The sequence below is a fragment of the Branchiostoma floridae genome, chromosome 6 (genome assembly GCF_000003815.2).
Source record: "Branchiostoma floridae strain S238N-H82 chromosome 6, Bfl_VNyyK, whole genome shotgun sequence".
In the NCBI taxonomy this organism is placed as follows: domain Eukaryota; kingdom Metazoa; phylum Chordata; class Leptocardii; order Amphioxiformes; family Branchiostomatidae; genus Branchiostoma; species Branchiostoma floridae.
Genome location: NC_049984.1, coordinates 15,843,858 through 15,867,018, shown reverse-complemented (window position 1 = coordinate 15,867,018; position 23,161 = coordinate 15,843,858). Strand labels below are relative to the sequence as shown.

The 23,161-nt window shown below is 40.6% G+C and overlaps 1 protein-coding gene across 1 annotated transcript; it reads right to left on the bottom strand.

Moving 5' to 3' along the window:
• Positions 1-4,521: 4,521 nt before the first annotated feature.
• On the bottom strand, positions 4,522-21,778 carry LOC118418327 (epoxide hydrolase 1-like). Its single transcript, XM_035824201.1, has 8 exons — positions 21,614-21,778; positions 11,560-12,168; positions 11,122-11,251; positions 10,677-10,803; positions 10,261-10,345; positions 8,505-8,626; positions 8,139-8,245; positions 4,522-7,099 (listed from the first exon to the last, which is right to left on the bottom strand). Exons 2-8 carry the CDS (start codon positions 12,164-12,166, stop codon positions 6,886-6,888), a joined length of 1,392 nt encoding a protein of 463 aa, XP_035680094.1. The 5' UTR covers positions 12,167-12,168; positions 21,614-21,778; the 3' UTR covers positions 4,522-6,885.
• Positions 21,779-23,161: the final 1,383 nt, after the last annotated feature.

Genomic DNA, 23,161 nt, shown 5'->3' with positions numbered 1-23,161 from the left:
TTTTTCTTAGAAAAAACGAAACATAACACATGTTACAGAAATTAATTAGCACCAAATTTATAGTGACAACAACACACATTTTCTTTTGATTACTGTTCACTATTCAACAGACAAAAGTTGGTTTTTGAAAAGGAACAGAGGAGAGTAGAACGAAGTACCATGCGTGCGTCTGTATCCTTTCGTTTTCACATGTTCATAATAGAACTGACACGATAAAAGCAGAACTTGATCCCTTTCGAGGAAATTCTTTCTAAAAGTAAGTCGTCTTTTTTCTAGAATTTAAGCGTATTTGCTTGGTAATGGCAAAGGCTATGTTTGGCTTTTGGTAAAGAAAAGAACAGTCTTGATGAAGAAGTACTTTCCATTGAAACTTAGTGGACGTTTAATAAATCTTAATAATGTATGTCTGTAAAACATTCATTTGACGAGGGCCAGTTGTTTTTTTACACTTGGTAAAGAAAAGAATGTTTTTCTCGATAAAGCTGGAAAGTAGTTTTCATTAGAAGTTAGTGGACTTCTTCTGGAATCATAAATGTTGATGTATGTGAAGTGGTGAGAAAGGGAATTGTTAATGCTGAATACTAACATTTAGTAAAGAAAACAGTTATAATATTTTTCGATGAATCAAGAAAGCAGTTTGGATAATTAAAGCTCTTCTGGCGTATTCATGAATCTTGGTGACAAATGCCTCTGTTGCACTATTCTATTGGACTATCCTTCTGATGTTGTGATTGTCAAAGCACTGCGGCCCAAGGCTACAGAAACTGACTTGGGCAACGCCCGATGCACTATTTGGTACATATATACGACTTGAATAACTTTTCAATATTAAAAAATATATATATATATATATATATATATATATTGTAGGAAACAAATACCGATGCGAAAATTAGGTTGGATTGACAGTTGGTTGACCTTTAAGGGCATTATAGATGCATTTCTTTTTGTATTATTAGACAGCATTGGCTGCTTTAATTTGTATTATTAGTAGAGAGACTTCACAATGTTTCGCAATGAGCAATCAAGACATAAGTTTGGATCGAAAGTTGAATGACAGATTACGATTCATTTTGTATAATTTTAATGCATAACGTAGGGTCAATGTCGATCATTTATTGTAGCTGAGAAAATAAAAAAAAAGTGTATCGAGGCATAAAGAAAGATGAAAGTTGATGGAATTTGCTTTTCAAAGAACTTTTCAGTGACATTAGAGTCCATTCCAAGACACCATGCGGATGTTTGTGGCCATTGTTTGGAATTGATTTTAAAGTTTTGTAATTATATGTCTAGGACATTTGATACTTCAGAAATATTTGTAACACTGTTTCAACTTTATAAATATTTCCCTGGTCCTGTAAAACTTTGGAAATATTCATCGTGTGGAATTGGATAGTTCTAATGGTTTCTAAATAATGATAACAGCATTCTACCATTATTTACCATTTTCTACCATTTTTGTAAATGGTTTAGTGGGCTGGGAAGTGGGAAGATAGCAATTCACACATTCTTGCAAAGTATGGTTGGGTGCCATGCAACAATGGCCCTCCACAAAGGATCCACCAGTGCCCAGCAGTGAAATCTAAAAATATACAGATACAACAATAGGGCTTACTTTTATGGGGGCAATAAACTAATTTAACCAGGTTTACCATTTTTTTGTAAATATTTGTAAATGTGAAATAATCACACAGAGGTTTCACAATTATTCTAAATAAAGATATTTTTGCACAGTTACTTTCAAAATGTTTCTAAAATATTCAAAGGAATTCAAATATATGAGTAAAGGTAACGATCGCTCAAATGTTGTCTCCTCAAGGAAATCTATGACCAAAATTGACAGAATCGTGCCAGTGGTAGGTTTTTGGTATGTCTAACGGCACAGACTATAAGTCCGTCAGCTATTCTGTTCTCAGACTCAGGCATCTACTTCAGCTTGGATACAACTGGAAGTCATCGATCGATGACTTGAAGAATCACAATGGAACGCAAGCGGAAATGAAGGGTTGTAATGAGTGTTTCAATCACACGATGTAAGGCGTGCTAGCAAAGAAATTGCACAGTTAAATCATCCAGTTTGTAGAAGTGAGATGAAATGTTCTAACCTCAAGTACATCTATAAAAGTACTACACGGAACCTTAAGCATCGTAAATTATGAGTAAAGACATACTTCATGATCGACACCTAAAGCATACTTTAAAGACCCCCTCCTATTCAGGGGTGGGGTGAGGGGGCTTTTGAGACCTGTGCCAACTTTAATGTCAAATAACACCAGAACGGCTTACGATAGAGCCAACAAATTGAGTGACTGTTTATAAAATTTCCTTGGCAACAATTTCAAAAATTTGAAAAGTTCTTGACCGCCATTTTTGATTTTTAATTTCAGTACTAACAAATAATATATTTTTCATGTTTTCTTGCAATATTAAGGATATTTGATTACATGAGTTAAATATTTGGCAATTAATTTTATTTAACATAATCAAACATCCATAGATTATAATAATTTTTTACGCTTTAGATGGCGGACCATTGTATTAGATGAACTAAATTTAAGCTCATTTTAAAACCTGTTAATTTTCATTAAAAATGTTAATTTATCAAGAATGATTATAAAAATGTACACCGTATCCGCAATCTAGAGAGCTTCATCAATCCCGGTGCCTTGAAGGTCACACTCGGCTTCGTGATTTAATTACGTGTTGTTAGTTTCTGTCTATCGTCTTGTCATTTTCTTCGCTTCATTTCTTCATATCCCGACACATTTTGCTTAAAGGTGTACCACCTCTTCCTACACTCTGGTGAGGCTGAAAGTGTAGACATATTGCACATCCAATTTCTTAATGAGAAAACGCCGCGCGTGGAAAACAAATAGCTATATTTGCCCTTTCTAATCGAAAGTATTAATAGCAACCGCTATAGGAGTATATGGACCGTTCCAGTACCGTACAACTTACGTTAGCGGCAGCGATTGACCTTGAATGCCGTCAAAATCAGTTTTTGAGGGTTCATTTTCAAAATTGATAGATGTTTGTAATAAATCATCAACACTGTATTTGATGTACATTTCAATACAAAAGGCAATGAAGTTTTCCCAAAGGGAAATGAAAAAGCATTACTAATTTTTCATTACTTTTTATTTCAAATAATTTGTACAGCTGAAATATGCTAATTTTCTGTAGTATTTCTAGTAATAAGTCATCAACGTTGTATTTGATGTAAATTTCAATATGAAAGGCAATAAAGTTTTCATGAAATGTAAAGCATTACAAATGTTTCAATACTCTTTATTGCAAATAATTCATACGTCTAAAATATGCTAATTTTCTGTAATATTTCAAGTTTTCAGATTAACAACCATCGCTTAATAAATCTGTTGTTCCTGTCGGCAATATTTCATGTAAGAAAAGCATAATATTTTTCGCTCCACTTCCCATCAATAACGCCACATCACAATTCCTTTATCATGTATTATGGACGATGTGTTGACCTCTCGGTTTCACGTCGCATATTTTGGATAATTGAAAGATACAAAAGGTTATTCCTCGCACTTTCAATCTTTTAAAATGTCGATACTATCTTTAAATTTATTCTAATCAGTCATCGACTTTTCTTGGTGAACCAAGCTTGAGAAGTATTATTCTATAGATTGAGTCATATGTTTAATACTTATCACATTGTGGATATAGTTCATAATGAAATATTCTTCACACCTTCAATCTTTTGACATATAGATGCTATCTTTTCTTTTGAGCGGTCATTGACCTTTCCGGGTGAACTAAGCTTAAGAAGTATTTATGGATTGAGGCTTTTCCTTAACACTTATTACACTGTGCATATAGTTCATAAAGCAGTATTCTTCACACTATTAATATTTCAACATAACGATGCTATATCTTCTCTTAAGCGGTCATTGACTTTTCCGGGTGAACCAAGCTTGGGAAATATTGATGTATTAAGGCGTACACTTAACACTTATAACACAGATACATATACAGTTCATAATGTGAAGTGAATATTTTCTCTTCGTTATTCTACCGATATTTAGCTGACATAAAAACCATTATAAAAAACATATTACAAGATGAAAATCATTCATAGGATATCTTGACTTGACATCAATGTCTGTAGCACTAAAATTCCCCTCCAGTTTGAAGATGTTAGATGGCCTAAACTTATGACACTTATACTTTGCTGCGAGTTCTATCTTCCAATCAAACCACATAACGATAGCTTGTCCAGAACACGAGACCAAAGAACAAAAAAAACGGAATCGTCCGCTGCACTACCATGGAAAACCGCCAGGGGTGGCATACATCTAATCATTTCTAGGTCTTATCAACATCTTACCACATAAAGATATTAAGGCAATCTATGAAGGAATTCTCGAGTATTGTGTTTACAGACAAACGCACACAGACACACACAGACGAAGACACACACACACACACACACACACACACACACACACACACAAACACACACGCACGCACACACACACACACGCACACACACACACACACACACACACACACACACTCACACACAGAGTTGAGCGCTACCGAAAACATAACCCCTCTCGGCACAAGTAATAAATTGAACCATGCAACTGCAGATATTCTCTAGTGTCAGACCATTCAGATGTATCATCATTCTTGCGTTGTTTCTTTTGTTCTACCCGAATGTATAACATCCGTCGGCGGAGAAAGGAATTGATAGCTTGAAAGAAGAATGAGATAAGGGCTGAAGTTACGGCCATGGTGGAACTATCATCTCTTCCAGCTGCAGAGTCAGATGATAAATCTAGCCTACAGCTCTACTCGGCCTTGACATTGAGAATATTAATATACAAATCGCGTGCAGAGCTTGAGAGAAGTCCCACATAGACACACGAGCCGGCGCCTGTGTTCCATTTAACCGTGACCGAGGGAAATGAAGTTCATTTGCAGAGATCTGTCACATCGCTATGTTTTGCAATATTTATTTCTTTACCACAAGAAGGGATAGTCAAGGCCGTGACTTCATTAATGAAATTATTTTCCTTTCGTGATGTGCTGACTTTTCTCAACTTTGCTTGATTTGGTAAGCCTCTCGGCGATGGAAGAGACGACTGGGACACATTGCATGCATTTCACCTATGTATCACAAGGCGGCGCTGCTGCCAATAGGAAGTTTCTGACTGCACTGACTGTCTTGGATAGTTTATGAGTTGAACGTTATGATGGAAAGGAATCTTTCGGTAAAGACATCAGATTTATACCGCATGTAGATATAAATCGGGGGAACAGTTTTTGACGTTTAAGAGACCCAAATCTTTAACAACCGTCGGCGCAGCATAGAAAGGAATGGCTTGAAAGAAGAATGAGATAAGGTTTGAATTTACGACCATAGTGGAACTATCATCTCTTCCAGCTGCAGAGTCAGATGATAAATCTAGCCTACCTCTACTCGGCCTTGACATTGAGAATATTGATATACAAATCGTGCGGAGAGCTTGAGAGAAGTCCCACATAGACACACGAGCCGGCGCCTGTGTTCCGTTTAACCGTGACCGATGGAAATGAAGTTCATTTGCAGAGATCTGTCACATCGCTGCATGTTGCAATATTTATTATTTCGTCGCATGAAGGGATAGTTAAGGCCGTGACTTCATTAATGAAATTATTTTCCTTTCTTGATGTGCTGACATTTCTCAACTTTGCTTGATTTGGTAAGCCTCTCGGCGATGTAAGAGACGACAGGGACACGTTGCATGCATTGCACGTATATATCGCATGGTGGCGCTTCTGACTGCTTTTATTGTCTTCAAGAGTTTATAAGTTGAAAGTTATGATGGAAGGGGATCTTCGGTAAAGGCATCAGATAAAAACCGCAAGTAGATATTAATCGGGGGGAATAGTTATTGGTCTTTAAGAGAATAAAATGCTTTGTTTGTGTGTTTGTTTGTTTGTTTTGTTTCTATAGTGCATATTAGGGGACGGTACCGCTACAGTGTACACTTGGTGTTCTCGAGACGATTGGACCATTGTATCTAACTTTGTTTCGAAATTTGAAATGATCGGCATCAATACGTAAATGATATAAAATTATGAGGAAAATGGTTTTGTTCAGAGTTCATGATTACCTCAGAATGACTTTTTCCTTTGCTTTGATCTTGAGAAAATAAAGGTACAACAATAAACCACTACACATTACGTGACCTGAATGCTGATTTTAATCGACCAAACGGACACATGCAGTCGCAGTGCTGCAATAGCTCTTAATGTCGCATGAGGTCGCTCGTACAAGTGCCCGCGGGACATTTTCAATCTTTGCCGTGATGACCTTGACTGAAAACATTTTGTATATTTCACAGTGATGCAATTTCCCTTAATGTCGCATGAGGTCGCTCATACTAGCTCCAATACCTCTGAGGTTTTCACCTTGTCAGGAAGGTTATGTTTTCGGGTGTGCCGTTGTGAGGGTCTGTGTGTAGGTCAAGAGTACGAGAAAACCTATGTGGGTGCTTAATCGTATAATGTGAAGTAGCATGCATGTTTTACTTCCTACAAATTTCAAATTCTTGCCCGTTGGCTAATTGCAGGTAACATAAGAGATTCGAACAGTGTAAAAACAATACCACAAGTGTCTACTCTAGTCTAAAACTAGTGAAAGTGAATTCTGTAAATCCTGGGTTATTGGGTTCGACTCCTTTTTTTCGACGACAATGGAAGACGAAAAATCCCACCTTTTCTATTGTGTGGGGGTTTTGTGATGTTAGAAGGAGAATTGTTTTCTTTTTGTCAGTAAATGCGAAGAAATTTGGGTGGAATTTGTGGCCACTTCAAACAGCTATTTTCTTTCGTGATCTTAGAAAGGTTTAGCGGCTTGACGTTTGGCGTACATTAATTGGATGTATGAAGACTTTCGACCTTCTTGACGAAAGTTCGGATGTCCGCGGCCAGTAAGTCAGGCTTCTCGAAGGCAGCGAAGTGCCCTCCGTCCGACATGAGAGTGTAGTGGACGAGATTAGTGTAGAACGGGGCACACCAGGCCTCCGGGATGTGGCCTAGTTCGTGAGGGAACGCCGCCATTCCAGTCGGTACGGTTACCTGCATGCTGAGAGAGTAAAGACGTGGTCATGTACTCTCCTAGCTCTTCCAACTCTCGCGAGCATTAGGTCACTCCGTGATCAAGATGGACTGATAGCCATCGAAAATTTAGAGGTTAGTATGTTTACCTTTAAAAAGTAGTCACTGATTGATGAAAAAGTCTATTAACTGCGTACATACGTGACTAATGAATCTCATCAACGGCGGTCATGTAAGTCTTGCGATCGTTACGATCGGTCACAAACGTCGTGTGATCATCGTACGATTTTTGGGGACACTCATGCTTTTATGCTGCGAAATTACGCTGGCTTGCTACATAAAAGGTTGTTCTTAGATCCTTGTAGGTGGTTGGTTACTTGACAGCTTTCTTGAAAATTAAATTGCATCAAAATCGTACGACGGTCGCACGACATATGTGACCGCGCCCTTATGGCTTTGCATGAGTCCTGAAAAGTCTTTCTACACGAAAAGTTGTCTCAGATCCTTGTCAGTGGTTGCGATTGGTATGGCACAGCCTCCTTGAAAGTTTTATGACATCAAAATCGTACGACGATCGCACAACCTTTGTGATCGAGCACTAAGTAAACACGTCATTGCTATTACGTCACAGAAAAAGTGCAACAAAAATAATTTGATGTCAGACTTAGAAAGAGTTAGAAAGGAGAAAAATACAATTGAAGTGAAGCATCTTCCCATCAGAAGTCACCCCGCTTACCATGGCGCAATCTATAAGGATGCAAGATGGCGCGTGTATGACGTAAGACCCAACATGGTGGCGCCTCAGGACGTGGATGAAAACAAAATAGGTTTTGCTATGATGTGTTCATTTGCTCAGAGGTTTCGAAGAGAAGTGTGTGTCAAAGACTTTTGAAATGGTCGACCTGTGGATTTGAATTGCATAAAGCTCATAATAACTGTAAAAAGTGCAAATGAAGTTTAAAACTACACTCTCTGAATCTATTTAAAAAAAAAAAAAACAAACGCTTTAGCCATGCCATGGGTTGCTTAGGTTCAAAGCTTATAACCACCAATAACACAAACCCTACCCCCTGGTTTCCAATGCTTTTCCAGCAAACGCCTCCTTGTAAAACCTCATGGATGAAGTGATGGTGCCAGTTGTCCAGTATATCATCACACTGGTCAGTAGCTCATCCTGGGGAGGAGAACACAAGATGGAGATTACACTGGGAAGGAGAACAGGATATTCATCAGGGCATCCTGGGAAGGAGGACACACAGATTGGCCCTGGGAAGGAGGACAGGAAGCTGATTGGTCAATCATCCTATTGACTAACTAATCAGCTCGACTGTCAGATGACAGTTCATTGCGTTGTTCTTCCTTGTATCGACCATGATTTTGCCACAACTACACGACATTACCAGGGACTATGCAACCGGAGAGAAAAGTCCTACCTTGGTGTAGTATTTCTCCAGCCCTCCATCAGCCAAGTCCTTGTTTGCTGGGTTTGTCCAAGTGGAGAATTTCTCCAAGATGTAGGCGGCCAGACCCACAGGGGAGTCATTTAGGGCAAAGCCTAACAGACACGAATATCGTTGAAGAGATTCATCAGTCAAGTACGTACACAGTTAATAGATTTTTTCTTCAAGCAGTGACTACTTTTCAAGGGTAAACACACATACCTCCAAATTTTCGATGGCTAGTTCTCGCGAGAGTTGCAAGTTGGGAGAACTAGGTCACTCCGTGAGCAAGATGGACTGATAGCCATAAAAATATGGAGGTACGTGTGTACCTTTAAAAAGTAGTCATTGCTTGATGAAAAATACTATTAACTAACAGACAAGAGTTTTTGAATTGATTAATCGATTGATTGTTTGCTTGTAACTTCTATGTACATGTTTAATAACTTCTGAAAATGCCCGGACCATGTATGACGTAGTAAAATGATCCATACACTAGTGAGTGTAACAACTATCAAGTAGTAACATAATTTAAGAAAGATTCAAAATATTCAAGTACCAGAGTTATCAATCTTGGATTGGTGCGCTGAAAAAATGTATTACCAAAGAACTATATCGTAGAGTGGGAGTCGTTGTCGTCAAGTTCTGTAGGGGTATCGTCTTTAGATAGCTTTGAACAACCATTATACAGCTACATGTGCGAAGGTTAGGTGTGACAGGTCGTTCAGTATAATTTTGGCGTTCAATTAACCCGGAAGTGTGCCAACAACAACGTGGCGTGGGTATCTCATCTGTGTCGCTGCAAAATAATTTAGCGTTTTCTCGTCAAAACAAAAACAAAATTCCCGCTGAAGAGAACCGTGCAACATTTTAGATCCTAAAGATTATGTTTTTGATCAAACTATTTGTGGATAGCATGATGTGCCGGTTCTTTTAGCTGCGACTGGCACCTTGCGTTGTCGCAAGCGGCGCGGCTGGGCGAGCGAAAATAATTTGTACGGCCAGCCCCGGCACGCTAGCGTACGTCAGGTTTTGATGAGTGTCAAGATTCCAAACAAAGTTCGTAGAATGCACTGTTCTTGGAGTGAGACCTTGAAAAACGGGTTTTTAATGAGATTATCGTATGCGAAAGGGTGCCGACACACAATCGTCAACAATCATGACAATAGCAAAACAAACAGTGTGTGGCTTTCCGACAATGGGCTGTCCGGGCGTCCCCAAGCCGTAGCTTCCCTCTCTTCAACTTGGCCTCCTTGCTTCAATCAACGATTTTTTTTCCGTCAAGGTTGACGGATTGGTTGAATTTTTTTTCCGTCACACGCAGCAAATTTCCGTCAATTGACGGAAAAACGGACGCTGGCTAAAGCCCTGGTATAATATAAACAGAAGTTTAGTACAATGCTAAATTTTCTTACAACACAAAAGAATACACGGATCAAATTTTCAACGACCACTGTCGCCTACTTCAGGATCAGCACTGATGAATGTATTGATCCTGACGAATGCCATAGTGGTAATTGAAAATTTGATCCGTGTTGGATTAACGTTTGGCATTGCACTATGATTACTACAACACAGATGAGCTTCCATGATAACTAGAAGCTGGCGTGTTACGCGAAAGATTGGTATATTTTCCAGTTGTACAGATTCAAAATTCAATACAGATTCAAATACATGCTGTGTTGCTATATGTTTTACCAGGGTTTCACTGCTAGTGGCAAGAGAACAAAGTTTAATCTTATCCATTTACCGATAGTATCTGGTTTAGTTGCCTGGATGTGCATGTATCCTGTTTCCTGTAGCAATTGCATAATCTTCTTGCCGTAGGGGTAAACCTAGAAAAACAAAAGTCACTATCAATGTTAACAGAAGGAGCAATTCCCACTGACAGTCTGTACTTATTTCCTCTGCTCTGGCATATGTTTTGCTCATTTTGTTTGGCCAATGCCTAATTTGTATCGCTCCTTCTGATTGGTCAGAATGAATCGACATTGACACCGACCAATCAGAAGGAGCGATAAACACCGGGCTGACTGGAATCTATGTGTTACGGCGTCATACCCAACATGCAACGGGGCCTTCTGATTGGTCCGCGGCGCCTGGCTATGTGATAATTTACAATAAATTTTATTCATCATTGAAAAATTAATTTACAAAAGTACATACCCGGTCATATTCCTCGGGTTTGACCCCCACCACCGAAGGGAACACACTGCCTACCATCGTACGGACCAGCGACACAGGGTTACCGGCGTCAGAGATAATCATGTTGTTGTGCAGTCCTGTTATCACACTGCATTCAGGGTAGAATGGAGGAGACCAATCAGAGAGCATCTTCACCTGACGTCATAACTGTATCTACCAACGCCATGTTGGTGTTTCTCATTTGCATTACAGCGAATCATAATTTAGGAGCTTTTGAACAACTAGATATTTTCTGACCATTTTGAATAACCACGTATAATGACACCTGCCTGGTGGAATTATGCGAATGTATGTTACATCTCAAAGAAGAGAAAACCAGAATAATACTTATTATTATTAGCTTTCCTTTTGGAAACACAGAATAAACGTAATTGATAGGATAAAGGTAAAATCACCAATAGCCTACCTTGGTTTTAATAGAGCCATAATACGTGTAATAAGAGCACCCCAGTCTCCTCCCTGTACATAGAACCTCTCAAACCCCAGCCTCTCCATCAGCTTCAGGAACATCTGGGCAACAGCAATCTGGTCAAAACCTGTATGGCGATGGATGAACAACTATAGAAAGGCAACATTTATGCAATAATGCAGAATGTTTTCCCTCTTGTCTTGTGAGAATTTTTTTTATTATTACATTAAGGTCGATAGGTCGATTGGTTAAAAAAAACACACAGCAAAAACAACATGTTTTCTCCTTCGGGAAAATATTACATATTAATAGCTGTAAGATGACAATGTGTACAAGAAGAATTACGTTAAATATATATACTACGTAAACGAAAATTGTTGACGATGATGGTATTGATCTATTCCTTTTCTTTCTGATAGAGGAAGAAACATCCACCTTTCTTGTGAGGCATCTCAGAGAAGCCATAACCAGGGATGGAGGGGGCAATGACCTCAAACACATCATCCTCACTCCCCCCATGACTAGTGGGATCTACCAACATTAGGATGATCTTATAAAACTCAAACACCGAGCCTGGCCAACCGTGAACGATCATGAGGGGCTTAGCAGTTTGCCCTTGCTTTAGTTTGGGCTTAACGTGAATGAAGTGTAGATCAATTCCCTCAATGTTTGTTTTATAATGGGGAAACGTGTTTAAGTATGCCTCTTGTTTTCGCCAATCATACTTGTCCCTCCAATAGGTGACAAGGTCTTTCATGTAGTCGAGACGGAAGCCATATTGAAACTCCACATTTTCAAGAGCTTCGAACAAGCGTACGTTTTGCAAACGGTTTTTGAGATCTATTAGAGTGGCGTTCGGCACGTTTACAGAGATTTCGTGAATCTTGTCGTGATCTTTTGGTTCGGATGAAGGTTTTGCCCCCCTCCCCCAGTAGTTGTCTTGGAACTTGAGCGGTTCCGGTGGCGTCTTGAGGACTCCACTGAGGAAGAGTCCGGTTGCCACGGCAACCAAGACGATGAAGGTGGTGATCTTCCAACCCATGTCTGTAACAAAATATACTGTTAATGCAGAAACTTTCGCGGTGGTTTTATCTTCGCCATTTTCGCGGTGGCTGCTTCGAGCTCCAAACCACCGCAGACATTTCTGTCTTCTGCATGCGCCGCCTACGACACTCCCTTCTCACTATGTACATGCACGTATTATATATTGTCAAGCCATGATGAAATATTTGAGGTGCTTGCTATGGCGAAGACACACGAATACTTACAAAGACATCTCTTAGTTCGCATTCATTCATTTCTCCATACCACCTACTGTGTAACACTCACCTCACCTCGCGGTTTAATAGTGTACCAAACATTCTGGTGACAGTAACAATATAGTATTGACAATATAGTACGCATCTAATTTGAATATTTCCACGACACCCTCACACCAAGCCACGAGATGTCGCCTAATTTTTTTGCATTTTGCCGAGAAGGGGCTGCACGAGCAACCTCCATGGAGGAGCTCTACAGAGCTGACCTCCAAGGAGGTTGCTCGTTCAGCCCTCCAGCTCCACCGTTCGAGCTCTATGCGCTATGAATACAAACACTTGGTTCTCGTCACCTTCATGGAATTTTTAGTACGACATGGAGGAGGTTCTCTCGTAGAGGACAAACAACCGGACTGAACTAGCAGCTGTACGCAAAACATGGTACACGGGCTATGAATGTTTTTTGATTCACGTCACCCAAAACCAATTGATCTTAGCGCTCTATACAGTAACAAAGGGCTGTTTGAGTAGCGCTCTACGGGTTATGACTGTAAACACTTGGTTCACAAAACCCAAAACAAATCGGTCTTAGGGCTCCATTCAGAGATACTGTAAACAACAAACACACGGAGCCGATAGCTGTTTGAGCAGCTCCACGGGCTATATAAATGTAAACACTTGGTTCACGTCACCATCAACAAATCGGTGTTTAGGGCTCTATACAGGGATACTGTAAATAACAAACACACTGAGCCGATAACTGATCGAGCAACTCCACGGGCTATATGAATGTAAAAATTTGGTTCACGTCACCATCAACAAATCGGTGTTTAGAGCTCTATACAGGGATACTGTAAACAACAAACACACTGAGCCGATAACTGATCGAACAACTCCACGGGCTATATGAATGTAAACACTTGGTTCACGTCACCATCAACAAATCGGTGTTTAGGGTTCCATACAGAGATACTGTAAACAACAAACACACGGAGCCGATAGCTGATCGAGCAGCTCCACGGGCTATATGATTATAAACACTTGGTTCACGTCACCATCAACAAATCGGTGTTTAGGGTTCCATACAGAGATACTGTAAACAACAAACACACGGAGCCGATAACTGATCGAGCAACTCCACGGGCTATATGAATGTAAACACTTGGTTCACGTCACCATCAACAAATCGGTGTTTAGGGCTCCATACAGAGATATTGTAAACAACAAACACACGGAGCCGAAAGCTGTTTGAGCAGCTCCACGGGCTATATGAATGTAAACACTTGGTTCACGTCACCATCAACAAATCGGTGTTTAGGGTTCCATACAGAGATACTGTAAACAACAAACACACGGAGCCGATAACTGATCGAGCAACTCCACGGGCTATATGAATGTAAACACTTGGTTCACGTCACCATCAACAAATCGGTGTTTAGGGCTCTATACAGGGATACTGTAAACAACAAACACACTGAGCCGATAATTGATCGAGCAACTCCACGGGCTATATGAATATAAACACTTGGTTCACGTCACCATCAACAAATCGGTGTTTAGGGCTCCATACAGAGATATTGTAAACAACAAACACACGGAGCCGAAAGCTGTATGAGCAGCTCCACGGGCTATATGAATGTAAACACTTGGTTCACGTCACCATCAACAAATCGGTGTTTAGGGCTCTACACAGGGATACTGTAAACAACAAACACACGGAGCCGAAAGCTGTTTGAGCAGCTCCACGGGCTATATGAATGTTAACACTTGGTTCACGTCACCATCAACTAATCGGTGTTTAGGGCTCGAGCTCTATACAGGGATACTGTAAACAACAAACACACTGAGCCGATAACTGATCGAGCAACTCCACGGGCTATATGAATGTAAACACTTGGTTCACGTCACCATCAACAAATCGGCGTTTAGGGCTCTTTTCAGGGATATTGTAAACAACAAACACACAGAGCCGATAGCTGTTTGAGCAGCTCCACGGGCTATGAATGTAAACATTTGGTTCACGTCACCCAAAACAAATCGGTCAGAGGTCTGTCCAAGCAGCCCTCTACGGGCTTTGAATGTAAACATTTGGTTCACGTCACCCAAAACAAATCGGTCAGAGGTCTGTCCAAGCAGCCCTCTACGGGCTTTGAATGTAAACATTTGGTTCACGTCACCCAAAACAAATCGGTCAGAGGTCTGTCCAAGCAGCGCTCCACGGGCTTTGAATGTAAAAATTTGATTCAAGTCACCCAAACAAATCGGTCTTAGGGCTCTATACGGTAAACGGAGGGCTGTTTGAGCAGCTCTACGGGCTATATATGTAAACATCTGGTTCACGTGAATTACCCAAGAAAGTGAATATTTGTTTCTTCAAGCGGATTTTTGGTCACAGAATAGTGAGTTGGGAAAAGTACTAGTAGTCGGAATTTATCGGTTCGCTCCCTTCACGTGGTGACCCAACCTCTGCTGAGAGAATACTGATACTTGTTTGCCATTGTAAAGAATGCAGAAACTTCGCACCTTTATGCTAATTCTGTTTTGGTTTACTTCAGGCTCAGCCCTGTAACAAGTTTGTAGACATCTTTGGCAAATTATCCTCCTTTGCTGGCTAATTCCTTCCCCAGCTTATGTTACTTTTTTAATGCCACCGGAGAAATCTGCTTGGAGATTAACATTTTTGGTTCAATACGAAAAAAACAACACATATGGCTTCATAAAGATATATTTTGACCTGTTATGAGGAGATCTCTAAAGAAGGGGTGCCTGCTTTTATAAGAATATAACGGCTTTCGTAAAATGTACGAATTTATAGTTATTTTATACGATTCATTACCAAAAAACACACGGATTTGAATTCAAATGAGCTTTGCGAAATGCACACTAAATTTGCGACTAGTAGAGCTCTTATGCATTCCGTAAAAACAAGGACGTTCTATCAGACATTGGTAAAAACAACCCATTAATTGAATGAAGCGGTTTGTTGGCTCTCGCCAGGAAAGCCCGAAGTTCGCACCTCCGTGCTAATCCGAAATCGCCCTTACCACACCAGGACACTGACGCCGGAAGCAGCTGGCTTATCGTCGTATAACTTTCCAAGCAGATGTTGGTCGAGTAAAATTTCCCCGCTGGTCCTACCGGCATATGAGATGTTCACGATGTTGCAGACTCTACTAACCTGTACATGCTAGATTGGAGAGTGGGTCATGTAGTCTGGTAGAGCAAAAATGATATAAGGTCCTTGGGAAGAGTACTATAATGTCAAAGTACTGTTTTCGCAAACTATCTTTGACTACTAGTATTGAATCAATATTAATCTCAAAGGTTTTAATATTGAACACAAGTTTGTAAGCTCTTCACAATTCAGGCAAAGGACACCTATTGTGATCACTACACTCCTTCGTCTGAGTTTGGTACTTATTAAGTCTATTAACCTTAGGCCTGATCTGATTGGCGATCAAAGAAACACACAAATCTGACTTAATTCATATGAGTTTTACGGAATCCATACGAACCTTTAGAGCTCGTATGAATTCCGCAAATATGTCCTGAATACACCCCTGTATGCATAACGACAGACATGGTACATCATGTATGCTTCACCTTCAAGAAATCATATTTCTCAAACCACCCCCTTCCCACCACACTCACAAACACGACTGTAACAATGATTTTTCTCTTTCATGGCAAATCAAAACAACCCTTTCATTGAATGAAGCAATCGGTGAAATGTTTTTCGCTCTCGCAAGGAAAGCTGGAAGTTCGCACCCCGTGCTAATCCGACGGACATCGGCTTTACCACGCCGAAAACAGCTTCCTGACTAGAGAGGCCTATAACTTTCCAAGCAGAGGCTGGTGCAGAAAAGTGTAATCCTTTACTCCAATGTCACTTTCTTCATTGGTCCTACCGGCACATGTGAAGGTCAAGATGTTCTCTACAAACCTGTACATGCTGGCTTGGTCATATTGTCCGTTAAAGTGATAAAGTCAAAGTACAAGCCTTAGGTTTTAATATCCAACACTAATGGTGGGTACAAGCAAGGAGGTGAGAAAACTTTCTTAGTACGAGGTTTGCAACATTGGTGGGTACTGTTATAAACCATCATTACTACATACCAATTATCAAGTACCATTATATAATCTATATCATTATTCTATTGGAGAACTTTGCACGCTAATATGAGGTTTCTCCCATTCAAGCACGTATCCCGCTCCACTTTAATAGAATGTACCCGCAGTCGCCTTCGGTGCACTGTCTTCGAACGGGACTGTATTTTATGGGGGGGGGGGGGGGGGATCTTGGTTCGCGATTTTAAACACTACATAAGTTCTCTTAGACATTACATAAGTTCGAGCAAGGACGTTCGAGGAAGGGGGTTTGCCGAGGAAGGGTGTTCGCTTAGGAAGGGAGTTTGCCGAGGAAGGGAGTTTCGTCTTCCACAGCAAACTGGCACAAGACAACCTAGCCAACGTTGAAAATCGTAACCCCCTTCCCCCCACCCCAATAATAACCAGACCTGTTCGAAGGCTGCAACTGAGGATACACTAGTACCCGCAGGGGGTTTATACATATATCATTATCTGTATTTTTTTTATGTTACGACATAACCTTTGCTTTATCAATTTTTCTAGAGTAACTGTTAACAAAGGCATAAAGCACTGTACATGTACAACTGATGAAAAATACATTAGATACCTACAGCACCCACTGATCTCTATCCATATAAACATTGCACACGGTAGGCCAAGTTTAGATTTACAGCTCAAATGGTTCTAAAGAAAAATGTTATGTTACTGCCAGTTACTGACCAACCTATCTTTGATGTTCATGATCCTCAGAATCAACACTTGTACATGTATGGAAAGGTTTTTTGCAACAAATTACTTCATACAGAGGTTTCGAGAGGCTCGTTGTTCTGTCAAGCAGAGGTTGGTGGGAAAATCGCGACCTTTTCCTTTCATAATTTTTTTCGACCTTCAAAAAAAAATATGAATCAAAGGAAATGGTCACGATTTTCCCCACGGACCTCTGTTTGGGGACTACGTCATAGGCCAGAAAGCCAGCTGCTTCTGGCGTCAGTGTTCTGGTGTGGCAAGGGCGCGCTTTGAGACGATTTCGGATTAGCACGGAGGTGCGAACTTTCAGCTTTCCTTGCGAGAGCCGACATAAACAATGCACTGCTTGCTTCATTCAATAAGCGGGTTGTTTTTTGTTCTTTCAACCTTTGTATCAAACCAAGGATTTTTTAAGCTCCTTGATCAAACCATACAAAAAATTAATAATTATTACTAGTGTTTGTGTGCATTGCGCGCGCGCGCGTGTGTTTCGGGGGAGGGGGGGGGGGGCGTTCTGTTGCCCACTTTGCAAAAACAACATGTGGTTGCATAAAAGAAATATTTAGACCTGTTGCTAACCTCGTTCCCAGGAAGTTTTACCTCATAACCCGTATCCGACAAGGATGGGTGGATTTGTTTTGGGTGACGTGAACCAAGTGTTTACATTCATATAGCCCATGGAGCTGCTCGATCAGCTATCGGCTCCGTGTGTTTGTTGTTTACAGTATCTCTGTATGGAGCCCTAAACACCGATTTGTTGATAGTCACGTAAACCAAGTGTTTACATTTATATAGCCCGTGGAGCTGCTCAAACAGCTTTCGGCTCCGTGTGTTTGTTGTTTACAATATCTCTGTATGGAGCCCTAAACACCGATTTGTTGATGGTGACGTGAACCAAGTGTTTACATTCATATAGCCCGTGGAGCTGCTCAAACAGCTATCGGCTCTGTGTGTTTGTTGTTTACAATATCTCTGTATGGAGCCCTAAACACCGATTTGTTTTGGGTGACGTGAACCAAGTGTTTACATTCATATAGCCCGTGGAGCTGCTCAAACAGCTTTCGGCTCCGTGTGTTTGTTGTTTACAATATCTCTGTATGGAGCCCTAAACACCGATTTGTTGATGGTGACGTGAACCAAGTGTTTACATTCATATAGCCCGTGGAGCTGCTCAAACAGCTTTCGGCTCCGTGTGTTTGTTGTTAACAGTATCTCTGTAAATCCCGTGGAGCGCTGCTAGGACAGACCTCTGACCGATTTGTTTTGGGTGACGTGAACCAAATGTTTACATTCATAGCACGTAGAGGGCTGCTTGGACAGACCTCTGACCGATTTGTTTTGGGTGACGTGAAACAAATGTTTACATTCAAAGCCCGTGGAGCGCTGCTTGGACAGACCTCTGACCGATTTGTTTTGGGTGACGTGAAACAAATGTTTACAATTACATTCAAAGCCCGTAGAGGGCTGCTTGGACAGACCTCTGACCGATTTGTTTTGGGTGACGTGAACCAAATGTTTACATTCAAAGCCCGTGGAGCGCTGCTTGGACAGACCTCTGACCGATTTGTTTTGGGTGACGTGAACCAAATGTTTACATTCAAAGCCCGTAGAGGGCTGCTTGGACAGACCTCTGACCGATTTGTTTTGGGTGACGTGAAACAAATGTTTACAATTACATTCAAAGCCCGTAGAGGGCTGCTTGGACAGACCTCTGACCGATTTGTTTTGGGTGACGTGAACCAAATGTTTACATTCAAAGCCCGTGGAGCGCTGCTTGGACAGACCTCTGACCGATTTGTTTTGGGTGACGTGAACCAAATGTTTACATTCATAGCCCGTGGAGCTGCTCAAACAGCTATCGGCTCTGTGTGTTTGTTGTTTACAATATCCCTGTAAAGAGCCCTAAACACCGACTTGTTGATGGTGACGTGAACCAAGTGTTTACATTCATATAGCCCGTGGAGCTGCTCAAACAGCTTTCGGCTCCGTGTGTTTGTTGTTTACAGTATCTCTGTATGGAGCCCTAAACACCGATTTGTTAATGGTGACGTGAACCAAGTGTTTACATTCATATAGCCCGTGGAGTTGCTCGATCAGTTATCGGCTCAGTGTGTTTGTTGTTTACAGTATCCCTGTATGGAGCCCTAAACACCGATTTGTTGATGGTGACGTGAACCAAGTGTTTACATTCATATAGCCCGTGGAGCTGCTCAAATAGCTATCGGCTCCGTGTGTTTGTTGCTTACAATATCTCTGTATGGAGCCCTAAACACCGATTTGTTGATGGTGACGTGAACCAAGTGTTTACATTTATATAGCCCGTGGAGCTGCTCAAACAGCTTTCGGCTCCGTGTGTTTGTTGTTTACTTTATCTCTGAATGGAGCCCTAAGACCGATTTGTTTCGGTTTCGTGAACCAAGTGTTTACAGTCATAACCCGTAGAGCGCTACTCAAACAGCCCTTTGTTACTGTATAGAGCGCTAAGATCAATTGGTTTTGGGTGACGTGAATCAAAAAACATTCATAGCCCGTGTACCATGTTTTGCGTACAGCTGCTAGTTCAGTCCGGTTGTTTGTCCTCTACGAGAGAACCTCCTCCATGTCGTACTAAAAATTCCATGAAGGTGACGAGAACCAAGTGTTTGTATTCATAGCGCATAGAGCTCGCACGGTGGAGCTGGAGGACTGAACGAGCAACCTCCATGGAGGTCAGCTCTGTAGAGCTCCTCCATGGAGGTTGCTCGTGCAGCCCCTATTGATTTTGCCACTTGCAGTGGTCGCTCTAGCGCAGTGGGAAATTTGCGCATTGTAAACCAATGCACCCGGTTCGATTCCGGGGAGGCAATATCTTTTTAACCTTCTTTTTTTTCTTTTTTTACATCCATCAAAATACTAATTTTTACATCCATTGAAATACTAATTAACAATACTTTTGTATAGAACATCATAGAAACTCACCTTTGCACCTGTTCTACTTCTGCATTTTTTCGATGTTGGGATATTTGAATGAACGAACCGTGAGACGTGCGATACTCTGCTTATATGTCGTTCTAACTTTCCATAAAATGCCCATACAACATCTATATCACAGAATTACACAAGAACAAACTGATTTTCTCGAAAATATCTGCATACTGTATGACAAAAATTTTCACTAAACATATTCATTTTCATATTTCTGGACATAAAGTCATTTGCATATTTGTGAATCTCTCCATGTGCCCATATCAGGTTTAGTTACTCTGTTCTATTAAGATGAATTCTGATAACTAGAAAAAAACGTTCACACACGCAAACCTTGGCAAAATGCCAGCTTTTTTAAAAGCACTTGTTTGGTAGCATATCAAGAAGATCCTAGTTGGCCAAGCCTGACAAGTCAATTAGTTGTGAGACTTAAAATATTCCCACGACAAAACAACTTCAATTTAGTTGTTTTCATACGCCGTGAATACTACTTTTTGTTTGTTTGTGTTGAGAACCTTTGTTTATTCATAAAAGCTCAAATCGGCCTGCAGGCTGCTTTTCATTGAGGTCACGAGGGAAGAGGCAAGGGTCAGGAAACTTATGTAACAGAGATACAGTTTAAGTTCTAATGAGTCTGTTTAATGTTACTGTTGTGTCAAATGCTGTATAAAACGTGATGACAAGTAGTATATCAAAATAGACAAAGTCGAATATCATCGCATAGGGTACAATGTGTTTCTTTACAGTACACATGACTACGTTTGATGATGTAAAATGATAATCAACGTAAAAGGTTTTAAAAATTTCACCTCAGTTGATCATGTCTCCGTCTTTTTAAAGCCGATCTATCCTTAGAAAGCCTGTATATTACGTAACCCTTTATTACGTAAATCTTGATATGATTAAACATTGATGGATCTAACGCCAAGGCTGTATGTCGTCTGTTGCCAAATAAAATTGCAGAATTTTTTTTTTGCCAACAGTGTTTGTAGTTTCACAGTACTTATTTCGTGTAGTACATTTTGCAGACATTCGTATTCAGATACAATTTGGAATATCAAATTTCAAGGTCTGTCATGCAAAACTTTGAAGATTTTGCACGACTTCGGGCGGTCAGATCTCATTCGATATTCCAATGAGATCTGAACAAAAATGACTGCAGCAAACATGGAGTCGCTATCGCTACTCGAGTTATCTGTAAGTTGAATAACATCCTGGTGCACCCCTGATCAATGCCGGGGCAAGTCTTTATCATTGAACGAGACTATATCATTGTGTACCCCCTCCCAAGAAACCAAGAGATTTCCATGGCCAAAAATGTCTACACATGTAGCGTACCAGCCCCTCCCCCTTTCGACAACTGCCCCTCCCCTAGATTTGTACATCAAGTTGCTGATGGTTTTATTAAGAAGAAAGAATGAAATATAACCTACCCTATATAGAGATGTCCAAAGATAAGGATGTTCGGGTCGGAACAAAACAGGTCGTTTGTAGGTCAATGGTAGGTGGTTTGTAGGTCGTTCAAACAGAGAATGTTATAATGTAAATGTAACGGTAATTCTGTTCGCTCTACCGGTCGCTGACCTTTGGACTAAATGGCGCATTAGGCTATGTAAACGTTTGAGGGCAGAGGTCGGAGTTAGGGCTGTCCATAGGAAAGCATGCACTGAAAGAAGTCTTCAAAAAAGTGCTAACCCATATTTCAATCTTTGAACTTCTTCTCCACCAGAAAGTTACTTGGGTCTAGTTTGTAATCATTCAAAGAAAACAGGGGGTTGTTTGACAGCTCGTTCTGTGAAAGAAATCTCACCTTTGACCCCAGTTCTCTCCTGATTCAACCAGTAGCACCCAACAACTCAAATCTGTCCATACACCTACTAAACTGCTGAAAAAAATTTGACCACAGAAGGAAAGCACTAGCACCCTACCTGTCCCTTCTAACTAAAAAAATTCAGATTGGGCAAAGTTTTTCAAGAAAAGAAGGCTTTTTTAAAGAATCTAAGCGGCAATTCCCATTCTATTGTACCCTCTACTGTGCAAAGCAACTCTGACGTAGGTCAACAGCTATATAACTCGAGAAGTTGTGGATAGATCTTGGTGATGTCTAGTAGGTGTGAAGCCGTTGTAGAAAGGAAGGTCAAGTTTGAAAATGGTTAATCTACAGTACTGCAGTGTGTTTGCCATGTGGGCAGCATAACTCGAGATATTATATAATAGATGGACCTTCATGTGCAAGGTTCATGATTTTTAAGTGGTTGATAGCTTTCGGAGTAGGAAATAACTGGTGTATGTTCGGGGCACTTGGGCGACTTGTTTTGAACTGCAGGGCTGGTTTTGTCGTAAACTTTGTAAGAGAATTATTCGGGAAAGGGTCGGTGGACCTTGAGAGATTATCTATATGATCGAAAGCTACGCTTATTATATATCTGGAACAAGATGAATTGTAATTTTCAACACAAAGATTGGACTTACCCAGATTATAGACTTATCAGTTCCAGTCTTGAAATAAAAAATCCACTGCTTCTGTGACGTCACGTTATGCAGATAGAACACGTGACTCGGTAAGCTGTGGATTATCAGTTGCGCATGCAGACATTAACCCTGTTCAGACCGGGGGAAAGTCTATGGCGCCATAGACGGTGGGCGCCATAGTCTTTCCCCCGGTCTGAACAGGGTTAATATGTGCTTATAGTATAACATGCCACTCAGAGAATATCGAGAATATCGAATAGCCTCAAGGCGAAGCTTAGGTATTTGAGAAAAATTGAATACATTTCAATATTGGTTGGTACAAACCTAGAATCCATACCATACAGGAATTCGTAGAACTAAGTTCTCGGTAAAACTTCAGTTCCAAGGGCGGAATCCTCGCTGAAACAATGCTGAGACATAAATTCGACAAAAAGCCCAACAAATATTACCGATGAAAAACGAATATTTTCATGCTTTGCATATTGTTTACGTTGCTTTTACACTTTGCA

Coding starts and splice junctions, on each gene's coding strand:
- LOC118418327 (XM_035824201.1), bottom strand. CDS start 12,166: ATGGGTTGGAAGATCACCACCTTCATCGTCTTGGTTGCCGTGGCAACC. Junction 8,627..10,260: donor AACTAAACCAGATACTATCG/GTAAATGGATAA, acceptor CGTGTCTGTTAG/GCTTTGCCCTAAATGACTCC. Junction 8,246..8,504: donor TGGAGAAATACTACACCAAG/GTAGGACTTTTC, acceptor TCTCCTCCCCAG/GATGAGCTACTGACCAGTGT.